The 11,655-nt window shown below is 40.3% G+C and overlaps 1 protein-coding gene across 3 annotated transcripts in view; it reads right to left on the bottom strand.

Annotated features, from left to right (window-relative positions):
- Window positions 1-582: 582 nt before the first annotated feature.
- ect2 (epithelial cell transforming 2) overlaps window positions 583-11,655 on the bottom strand; it is a 242,668-nt gene continuing 231,595 nt past the window's right edge. For all 3 annotated transcript variants that reach the window (XM_061779804.1, XM_061779806.1, XM_061779807.1), the window contains one exon: window positions 583-1,163. In XM_061779804.1, the coding sequence (XP_061635788.1) occupies window positions 1,068-1,163 (96 nt within the window). In that variant the 3' untranslated portion in view covers window positions 583-1,067. The remainder of the gene's footprint in view (window positions 1,164-11,655) is intronic.

The raw sequence follows: 11,655 nt of genomic DNA, 5'->3' as shown, positions 1-11,655 counted from the left end.
GGGACAGATTCTGTTTAAGTGATGTCTTGCCTGAACAGGCCTGGAGGTAATCCGGCTTGGGTGTGATCAGTGAAAATGAACAAAAAATTGTGATTAGCCACAATTAATACATGATTTAACAAGGGGGATAATTACTTTTTCACACTGGGCCAGGTAACTGATTATCCCCCCCTCCTTAATACATGAAATCATTTAAAAACAGCTTTTTAAATTCATTTGGGTTATATTTGTCTGATATTTACATTTGTTTGATGATCTTAAATATTAAAGTGGGGAAACTGTAAAAATGTAAGAATTTGAGAAGGGGGCCAATACATTTTCAGGACACTGTAGATGTTAACAGGCTAAATCTACACTTGGCATTTTGTAGTTCAGAGCACAGCAACTTCAGAATCTGTTGCCTCACTGTCGCCTTCCAGGGTAGACAAGAAAGTGACGTGAATTGAATATGATAAAACAGTCAACAGTAGAAAATGTACTAGAAAAACAGATATAAATGTTGGAAAATAACCATTTCTGAAATGTATTATGCAGCAATTAAACAGACAATAACAAAAAGCAGTAAAATGCTTACAGTTTGCATATGAGAAAATTGTATGTTGTGGTGCACTTTTATTCCATTTAAAAACACGCCTTAAAGATACATAACAGTGGAAAAAAATAGCAATCTGGATCTTTGTCATACAGTAATAAATAATGCAACACCCATTTTCTTAACTAGTTTATAAATGAGCACAGCAACATGCATTTCTTATACACAAATACAAGCTATAGATGTAATAGATATACCACAAAAAAATGACTAACTTTCTTCATCCTACTATTGGTCATCTTCATCAGAAGCACTATATATATATATATATATATATATATATATATACACACACACGCCACATACTGTAATTATATATTTTTTTCAAAATTATGTTGTCCCTAGTTTAATAACAAATACTATAATTGTATTGATAATTCTGATATCGGCTTATCACATGGAGGCAGAACTCTATACACAACTACGAATTAAAAAGATGCATTGGCCCTGGCTTGTTGTCCTGAGAGGGCAGGTCTCAAAACAGTTGACTAGTTGACTGACTGAAGGTGTGGTACTTCCTCTCAAACGTGGATGTTAGCTTCACCATGGATGGAGAACGATGTCCTGAAAACTACAAGAGGAGAAAAATAAGTGACAAAATACGGATGCAACATAAGTCCAGTTTGTAATTGAAGTTGCATACGACCCCATGGCCAGGTCGGGGACATTTATTTACTGAGCTGCTAAAGAAGCGTACAAGGCGTCTACTTCTTTTCCCTTCGGCTTTTCCCGTTAGGGGTCGCCACAGTGTGTCATCCTTGTCCATGTAAGCCTATTTCCTGCATCCTCCTCTCTAACACCAACTGCCCTCATGTCTTCCCTCACTACATCGATTAACCTTCTCTTCCATCTTCCTCTAACTGTCTTGGCTGGCAGCTCCATCCTCATCACCCTTCGACCAATACACTCACTGTCTCTTCTCTGGACGCACAAGGCGTCTTCAATAATGTATATTAGTATTTGGACAATGACAGTTTGTTTAAACTTCATCCCAAACTGCAATGGATTTGGACTAAAAACAAAAACAAAATGTAATTGAAAGGCAAACTTTCTTTTTAATTCGCCATTTATCGATTAAATCATCTCAGAATGTCATTTATTTTTTTCCCAGCAACTGGCATAGTCATCTTCCTTCTGCATACACAACAGCATCGAATGTTCTTTTACCAAACATGTCCAAGTAGGAGTAGGCGTTATGGGCCCAAAAAAAACAACAAGTATATATATATATATATATTTATTTTATTTAAGAATGATATCTAAAAAAAAAAAAAAACCCAACAAACAAAAACGTAAATCTCTAATTACTCCCCAAGACATGTATTAACTTTCAGAACAACAGCTCGTTTATTTTGTAAAGTGCTTCATACAGTTACTGTAACACATTGCACAAGAATATTGTATGGCAATATTTAACAATTAATAACTTCACGTTATGTCCAGGCTATATACAGGAGAAAATTCAAAATAGTATTTATTTTAAAAATAATTTAGATGGCATCTAAATGTAAACCTAATACAATATTTTAAACCAAATAGGTTTTTGTCACTACAGTACACACTACAATACAAATTTGGCTAGAACACTGCGGAAAGAAATTTAGTTGATGGTGTTCTTTATCCATCCATTTTCTACACCACTTATCCTCACTAGGGTCGCAGGCATGCTGGAGCCTATCCCAGCTATCTTCGGGCGAGAGGCGGGGTACACCCTGAACTGGTCGCCAGCCAATCGCAGGACACATAAACAACCAGTCGCACTCACATTCACACCTACGGACAATTTAGAGTTTTCAGTTAACGTACCATGCATGTTTTGGGGATGTGGGAGGAAACTGGAGTACGCGGAGAAAACCCATGCAGGCACGGGGAGAACATGCAAACTCCACACAGGTGAGGCCAGATTTAAACCCGGGTCTTCAGAACTGTGAGGCAAACGTGCTAACCAGTTGTCCACCGGCATTCATTATGTATTGCTGTTTACTTGCTTTATCATATGGTATGTGTTTGTTAAATGACTTGGCGAGGGTTTTCTGAGTGTGTTGTGCAGATTTATCTTTTATTTAGCGGTAGTCGTGCTTGTGGGATCTAAGTTTCACATATTCCTGCTATTAAGCGTTTGGAGGGTTACTGAAGAAATGTATTCCGACACAGTTCCTAGTTAACCTATACCGATGACGATATATGACGTCATGACCGCATAATCTTTTTGCATTCCCGTTGACAAGTTTAGCAGCTGGTAAGAATGTTTAAATAAGTAAAGCAGTGGGTGATAGGTGATGGGATAGTGAAATATTTCTTTATGGTGCAGCCATAGGGCTATGCGAGCTAGCTCCTCCATTAACCTCACCAGCAGTCAGGATGACTTTGCCAGTGCAGAGTTCTCTTTGAAAATCCTCCAGTGAATATACGATCTGAACAGCACTGTCCATTCTCCAATCTCTGAGTTTCACTTTTAAACTGGCCGTGTTTGGGAACTACCCTGAACATGATTAGTGGCATAGAAAATGGATGGCTGGATAAATGCATCTGATAAATCACTCATCTTCTGTGGTATACTCTTAGCAAAGCAAAAGCAAAGCAAATTTATATAGCGCATTTCATACACAAGGTAACTCAATGTGCTTTACATGATTAAAAGCATTTCAAAACAAAGGGAAAAAACAGCTTATAAACATTTAAAACAAAGAGGGGAAAAAAGTACAATTAAAACAGCATACAGTGTAAAAAATATCATTTAAAAGTGGAAATGCTCTAAAAAGCATGACAAAAAAGAAACGTTTTTAACCTGGACTTAAAAATATGCATACGTGGGGCTGGCGTCACTTCTGTTGGCAACTTATTCTATTTGTGTGCAGCATAATAGCTAAATGCTGCTTCACCATGTTTGCTTTGGACTCTGTGGTCCACTATTTGACCTGAGTCTCTCAATCTCAGAGTCTGACTGGGTTTATATCCCATTGGTATTTTTTTCATGTATTCAGCACCTCAAACATTTAGTGATTTATAGAGCAGTAGCAGAACTTCAAAATCTATTCTAAAGCTGACTGGGAGCCAGTGTAAAGACTTTAGAATTGGAGTAATATGCTCTGACCTGGTCAGAACCCGAGCTGCAGCATTCTGAGCTGTTTAATGCTCTTTTTGGTGAGTCCAGTCAGAAGACCATGACAATAGTCAAGTCTACTTGAGATAAAAGCATGGACGAGCTTCTCCTGGTTTGCTTGACACATGCAAGCATTCACTCTGGATATGTTCTTCAGATGGTAGAAGGCAGTTTTAGTAATTGATTTGCTATGACTGTAGAAAATCACGTCGGAATCTATCTGTACACCAAGGTTTCGGACTTCGTCTTTGGTTTTTAAAGAGAGTGACTCCAGGTATTTACTAACAGCAATTCTCTTTTCTTTATTGTCCAAAACAAATATCTCAGTATTGTTGTGGTTTAATTGAAGAAAATGTTGGCTCATCCAGTTGTTTATCTGTTTTAGACAGTGACACAACACCTCAATTGAACTGTAGTCATCTGGAGATGCTGAAATAGCCAATCCTTAATGTCAACTGATAGAATTTCAACATCCATAGAGATAACCAGGTCTAACTCATCACAGTACAGAATCTGCTCTTATCAAAGTGCTAAATGATATAAGGTTGAAGACTGGTTTGGGAAAGGTGTCAATTCTGGTCTTGTTGGATCTCAGTGCAGCTTTTGATACGGTAGATCATAAAATACTGCTGAACAGGTTGGAAACGTGAGTAGGACTAAATTAAACAGTCATTAAATGCTTCCAGTCCTACCTGGAGAAAAGGAGTTATTTTGTAACCACTGGAAGTGTTCAATCTCATGTATAAAAATACATGGTATTAACCTTGTGGGGTAATCAGAGTCAGCCACGTGCTCCCACCACCCCTGAGAGAGCAGTGTCACCCATGATCACAGCGACTCTCTCCTCGAACGGGGTGAGGCCCTCCGCGCCGGTTGTTTTGGCCACACTTTGGCAGTGGGCAGCTGTCCTCCGCTTCACATCCACCTTAATGTATGACCACTAGTTTTTTAGTTCAGCGTTTGCGCGCTGTTGTGACCCCACGGCATTGACAATCGCACATGCTGTCCCATTCAATCCACTTTCGCTTGTTGTTAACCCCAGAGGACAGCATGCCAAAGAGGATATTCTTGCGCACCTCCACTTCATTGAGCAACTTCACATTCAGAAAAAATATTTTTCTTCATTACCTTGCTCATTTTCCTTTTTTTCTGATCATGCAGAGATCGGGATCAATTCTACGTTGAATGGGATTTACAAAGGAAATGTGCTTGGAATCATGCGTACGCATAGATTCATACATCTTAATATTTTTCTGCATACGTTTTCTGGATTTAACCGTACGCCATGTTTCAGGAGGAAATCCACGGAAGTCTTTGTACATGAGGCCCCAGGAGAACCTCATCCATGCTTTCATCGCAAGTAGGCTTGACTATTGTAATGGTCTTCTGACTGGACTTCCGAAAAAGAGCATTACAGCTGCAGCTTGGGTTCTGACCAGAAGAAAGAGGTCTGAGCATATTACGCCAATTCTAGTCTTTACACTGGCTTCCAGTCAGCTTTAGAATAGCTTTTAAAGTTCTGCTACTGGTCTATAATTCACTAAATGGTTTAGAGGTCCTGAATACATTAAATAAATGCTAATAAAACAAACTCAGTAGGGCTCTGAGATCGAAAGACTCAGGTCAAATAGTGGAGCACAGAGTCCAAAGCAACCATGGTGAAGCAGCATTTCGCTATTCTGCACACAAATTTAATAAGTTGCCAACAGAAGTGACATCAGCGCCAAGTCTGAATGTTTTTAAGTTCAGGTTAAAAACTTTTTTTCCTCATGCTTTTTAGAGCATTTCAACTTTTAAATGATGTTTCTTGCACTGTATGCTGTTTAAAATTGTACTTTTATTTTTTTCCTCTTTGTTTTCAATGTTTATAAGCTGTTTTTTTTTCTTTGTTTTGTAATGCTTTTAATCATGTAAAGCACATTGAGTTACCTTTTGTATGAAATGCGCTATATAAATAAATTTGCTTTGCTTTAAGATGTGACCTTGACTGTGGGTTGGACTCTTAATATGTTGCGAAAGGTCATATGTTTCTAGTATAGCAGAGAGTTCTTGAGATTTTTTCCCCCATTATTGTCAACATGAATGTTGAAGTCTCCCGTTATGACACAATAGTTGTAGTTAGTACAAATAACTTACAACAGTTCTGAAAAATCCTCCACAAATTTTCTATTGTATCTTGGAGGTCTATAAATTATTAAAACAATAACCTTTGGATCACATTTAACTAAAAAAAGATATTCATCCATCCATCCATTTTCTTCAAAAGAGCTAAAATCACCCAGTGTAATTTCTTTACACTGAAATGACTTAAAAATAACAGCAATACCACCGCCTTTTTTCCCTGTTCGACACTTGTTCATAAAATAAAAATTTGCTGGTGTTGCATCATTTAAAATGGTATTACAGCTACTTTCTGTTAATTACTTTCATTTAGTAGCAAAAAGTCCAGATCATAGGTAGTAATGATGTCATTAATCAACATTGATTTATTACCCAGTGACCGGATATTGAAGAGAGCTAGTCTCGCAGAGATAACTGAAGACAATAGTTTGATAGACTCACATTTTATACTCACTCAGTTTGTAGTTCTACTTTTTTGTGCCATATTTTTTTGATCAAGAGTCTGTCCCTTGTAATTTACTTATTGTCCTTTAGTCGTGTCAACAAGGCCAATATTTTCCTTTGGGGCCGCTGAATGACTTGCACAGTAAAAAATGTTGGCAGCCAATAACTTAACCCCTTGTCTATTTAGACAGAAACCGTCTGCCTTGTAAAGATGTCTGTGCTCCCAAAAAACGCGGAAATTGTCAATGAAAGTCAGTGTAGTACACACTTCTCTGAGCCATTTACTTAATTGACTGAGCCTACTGAAATCTTCATCTCCAAATTGTACCGTTGGGAGAGGTCCTCTTATGAAAACCTTAGTATCCAAACATTGCACTTTTGTCAGGAGATCAATGAAATCTCGCTTCAGTACCTCTGATTGCTGCTGGACAACATCCAGGGCCCCTGTGTGTATAATGAAAGATTTCACAGTTGAGTGCTTATTTGGTGAGCTCCAGGATTTTTTTTTTTAGAGATATCAGACACCATGTCATTTGTAAAACACAGTACTTTGGTGTTCTTCTCACTGCAAAAAAGTTTCACATCCTTGACAGCTCCATCACCAACTATTAACGTTTGGGGTGCCATTTTTTTCTTGTATGATTTAGTTTCATACCTTTCAGTGGTGGTGGGGGGTGAGCATTCTTGGTCAGCGTCTTCTAAAAGTGGCTCAAATTTATTTGTAAGTCTGATTTCAATATTTTGCATTGACTCGCGTCCTCTTTTCTTGCCCTTCGCTGTTATGACCCTCCACAGCCTCTCAGCTTCTCGGGGTTGAAGCAACGCCCAACGCAGGCCAGTCGGATTCCTCGGTAATCTGCTGGTGTTGCGTCCTCCCTTTTAGATGTTGTCCCATATCTTTGGGCTTTGCTCCCAGTAAATTCCAGGGAGAACTGCTGGATGATCCATTACCACATCCATCCTCTTTGTTGTGCTAAGTGGCTGTCTGTTAGCACACTTCTCAGCGTTTTGAGACATCGAGCGAGTGGTTTCATTCCCCGACTGTCCATTTATAGCCACGTACACTTCACCGACACACTTCAACCAAATACTGCAGTGTATTTGGGGGTCACTGACTGTGTGTTTTCTATTCTTGGCAGAATATAACACAAACACTCAATTACTGACAATAAAAACAATTTTAGAAGCACTGTTGTATGGGGTCCAATTCTTTAAGAATATATATATAAAATAAATGAAAAATTGTTTCTGGTGCTGCTATTCTTGACACATTTGCTGTCCAGTTTGAACTGTTAAGTGGACTGTTTTGTGTTGGCACAGTGAAGTTTGTTGCACGCATGCTTCTTGTTTTTGTCTGGTTCCACTTGTTTTCGCATCAGGGTGATGAAAATATGTTGTCTTGTTTGTTGTATTTCCACCGATTAGTTTTAGCACTGTGTGACATTTAAGGTACAGGTACATTTAAGGCATTAGCCATGTTGCATATATATATATATATATATATATATATATATATATATATATATATATATATCTTCGCATATATCTTCAGTAGCTTGGTCTGAATGAATGTGGGAGAGTCATTTTAGTGGATCTGCGCTTTAAAATTGTGTATTGTTTGATCCAGTGGTCTTGGTTTGGTACTGTATTGAACTGTTTGATACAGATACACCCCTAACAACAGCAATATCATTTGGTATGGATCAAAAGACTTTTTAACCAACTCAAAACCCCGGTTCACTGCAACCCTGATAACACCCTGAGACAAAGGTTGGTACATACCAAGCAGGCACTCCATACCCATAAAAACAATCTGATGTATTCTGTCCAGTTCAGTGAGGACTGTACTTATTTATACAGTATATTGGTAAAACCAAATAGCCACTGAGCAGGCACGTTACAACAGAGATGGTCAAGACACAGCTGTTTAACTGCACCTCGACGGGAAAAGAGCACTTTTGAGCACATAAATGTATGTTTTGGACAGACAACACATTGTTTGAAAGAGGAGTGAGGGGGGCCATCTAGGTCAAGGTGACATACATCAACTTCAAGCAATCTCTGAACAAAAGTAGACGTCTACGACACCACCTATCTCCCACATACTAGGGGTTGAACAATTTCAGATTTATTCTAGTCGATGCTTAGGTTATGGTCGAGTTGCCATTGACTGATTGACAGCATCATTTATATTTTTTAAGTTGTCAACTCTATCCATGCAACCTGTATCCAACTGTTTGCCTCCAAATACAAGCTCACGCTCACTGCCATAGACATGCTCCCTACCGTCCCGGGGTGCAATCGCCCCAGCCCACGACTCGGTCATTCAATCAAATTCAGATACCTTCATAGCTTTGCAGACAGTCGGAACTTTTAAAACTAACACCTAACACAAAACACAACTGCCCCGTCGCTACTTTCTACAGTATTAGGTCGAGAGGAAAGGGACAAAGGGAATGCTTTGCAATAATGTATTGTAGCGACCCTGCTACTGACCGTGTTAAGTGAATTCTCTCAGCCAGTGAAGGTGTCAAAGCGTGATTTGTGATTGGATGAGTGAGTCTGGGGTGGGGCGACTGGAATGAGGAATGAGGGATGGGTGAAGGCTTTCATGAAACACGAGCTGGATGTTTTGTTTTTGGCAACAGCCAACATTCACTGTTTATTTTCACAAAGAGCTTGTTGACCAACCACTGCTCATTCTCATTTCATCATCTAAAGTCCGGTACACACAAAGACAATCGGCCTGTTTTTGTGCCGATTTTGCCCCTTCCCAACCAAGCACATGAAAGAGCAATTTTACAGTATGTCTTATGCGATTATCCTATAAGATTATCCTTAGGTTTTAGTTGTGTTAAGAGCAGCTTTGTCACAATTTTAGGGTCAGAAACAGGTCGGGGCCGACAATCTTAAATAATAAACGCACTCAATATTTACAGCCAAAACACTTCATGTACATGCGGGAAGCTGACGACTCCCGAGTCATGACTCCATTAATTGTGACGTTGAACTGAATATAGCCAATCAAGAAGCACCCTGATTCAGCAAAAGGAAAATACAGTGAAAAAAAAAAAAGGTCTTACCTGATGTAAATGTTTCTTTTGTATAAAACTGGGTTGCCCAGATGGCAAGAAGTATTTTTCCAAGCAAGATGTCTTTCGGGGACCTTGCCATTTTATTAGGTTCCCAGCTCTGGCAGACTTTGGGAAAGCTCAGCATAGATCTGCACATATCTGGAAGTGTTTCTTCTTCTTCGATTTCGTGAGATCACGTGTAATTACGTGAGATATCAAGATCGGTGGTGAGACAGAATCCTTAGGGGCTTTCCCACCGCATGAAGCTTCCCGAGCTACCCTGGTAGTTTCAGTTCCCCGTGTCCCCACCGAAAAAACGACCAGGGTACGGAAGGTTCCCACTGGATTATTTCATTCCTCCTGGTGGATAGGGTCTTCCTGGAGCTACCAGGAACTCTTTGAGGGGGCGGGCTGTGCTCACTTTTTCCATTCACAGAGCCGCCATTATGTGGCGTTATGAAAGGTTTCAAATAAGAGGATTAAAACACATTAAAAAGCAAAACTTTGAAAAACCGATCGAGTGTGGCGGTGGAAGACCTGGCAAGATCTACCGCCACCCTGGTGGCCGACTTGGTTCCGCTAAGAAGTGGACGTCCAAGCCCAAGCGGGCTCGTGTGTCTTCCTCGGCTGGGGCGTGAGGCTTCCAAAGACTGATCTTTACATTTTCCCGCTGAGCCGCACTTGGTAGAAAAGGAGCAGGTTGGACGAACTCTGTGCTCGCCAAATTTAAGCTGCGTCGGACCCTGTCGTGAAGTCCACCGCCGAGAGGTCCGCCACGGGCTCAGCGGCGAAATCTGATGCCGCCCCAGTGGCAAGGTCCACCACTGGTCGACTCGGTCCTGCTAAGGAACAGAGGTCCGAGCCTAAGCGGGCGTGTGCGTCTTCCTCGGACGGTCTAGAGGAGACGAACACCGGTGTGAGGCTGGCTGGCGGGGAAGCTCTGATGGTCCAATCCAGTCATTCGTGGGGAGAGAGAGAAAAAAAAAAAAAAAAGAAATCCTTCCACTCACAAATAAATATTTGCAATGTAAGTCTGTTTTTCCCCATGCAAACACAGCGACAGATACCAAATACTTCACACTGCTGGATTTAAAAAGTGAAAACTTCCCAAGATCTGTCCATGAAGTCATGTATTTTTATTTAATTATTGAATCTTATCAAGGTAAGGTATTTGCAATGATAACTTGGCTGCAGACAGCAGAGTAAAACAAAGAAAATAGAAGCAAATACATATCCAAACTGTACGTGATAAAGTAATAAGTAAATATGGCCCAATGGTTAAGATCATCGCCTGCCACCGTGGGGGACCTAGGTACAAGACCCCGACTGGACCATCCGCCAACATCCCCCAGACTCACGGCTGTGGTGTCCTTGAGCAAGACACTGATACCCCGAAATGCTCCCCGGGCGCTTCAGCTGCCCCGTTCCAGTGTGTTCAACTAACGTGTATGTGTTCACTGAGATGGGTAAAATGCAGAGAACAAATTTCACGTGCATGCATGCATGTTCATGACAATAAAAGGTGATTCTTCTTCTTCTTCTATTGCATTTTCCATCTGATAAATCACATCGATAGTCATCTGCAAGCTTCTGTTGCACAATCCATTTAGGTATGTCATTTCAATAAAATAGAAAGAATATATTCTAATTCATTGAAATGTATATAAAACTCCCAACCTCAGAGACTGTCTGCAGCCAGGTTGGCATTGCAAATGAGAATCTAATTCTAATTGCCTCACCTGGATAAAGGGTCAGGCCTTAAAGGTATCAACAATATTTGAAATTTAGATTAAGATATAAAATAAGACATTCAAAGCTTGAAATAGCAGCATTTATTAGATCCAGTAGGTGTCAGGAATGAGCAACACCAGCCTCATTTGCTTAAGCTACCCTGAACTAATAAGTGAGATGGAAACACAAACCACATGGGTCACAGGAACATTTTGCTACCAGGAACTCAAAGTTCCTGGGCTGGTTGGTGGAAAAGCCCCTTCTATGTGTGTGGTGTTCTGTGTTGAGATTGTCGGAGCACATCACACACAATACGACTAAACCTGTTAAATGTCTGATTTTTTAATCTATGTGTCGGGTCTGTCACAGACAAAAAAATATTTCGAAATTTGAAAACTCCTTGTGTGTATCAGGCCTTAGCAGACGTCACAGCACGTTCTATTGACAGTTAATGTGAAGATATCGGCTGTTCGTCAGTTTACGGTTAAGTAAATCCAAACAATCGAGAGGTCGAGTTCACCCGAAAGCAGCCCGGCGGATGGCACACGTCCCACACCGAGGGACCCAGGGCGGTCCACTGGCCCCACCGA

The sequence above is a fragment of the Phyllopteryx taeniolatus genome, chromosome 7 (assembly GCF_024500385.1).
Source record: "Phyllopteryx taeniolatus isolate TA_2022b chromosome 7, UOR_Ptae_1.2, whole genome shotgun sequence".
Lineage (NCBI taxonomy): Eukaryota > Metazoa > Chordata > Actinopteri > Syngnathiformes > Syngnathidae > Phyllopteryx > Phyllopteryx taeniolatus.
The sequence above is the reverse complement of the archived record's forward strand: the minus strand, read 5'-3'. Positions and strand labels throughout refer to the sequence as shown.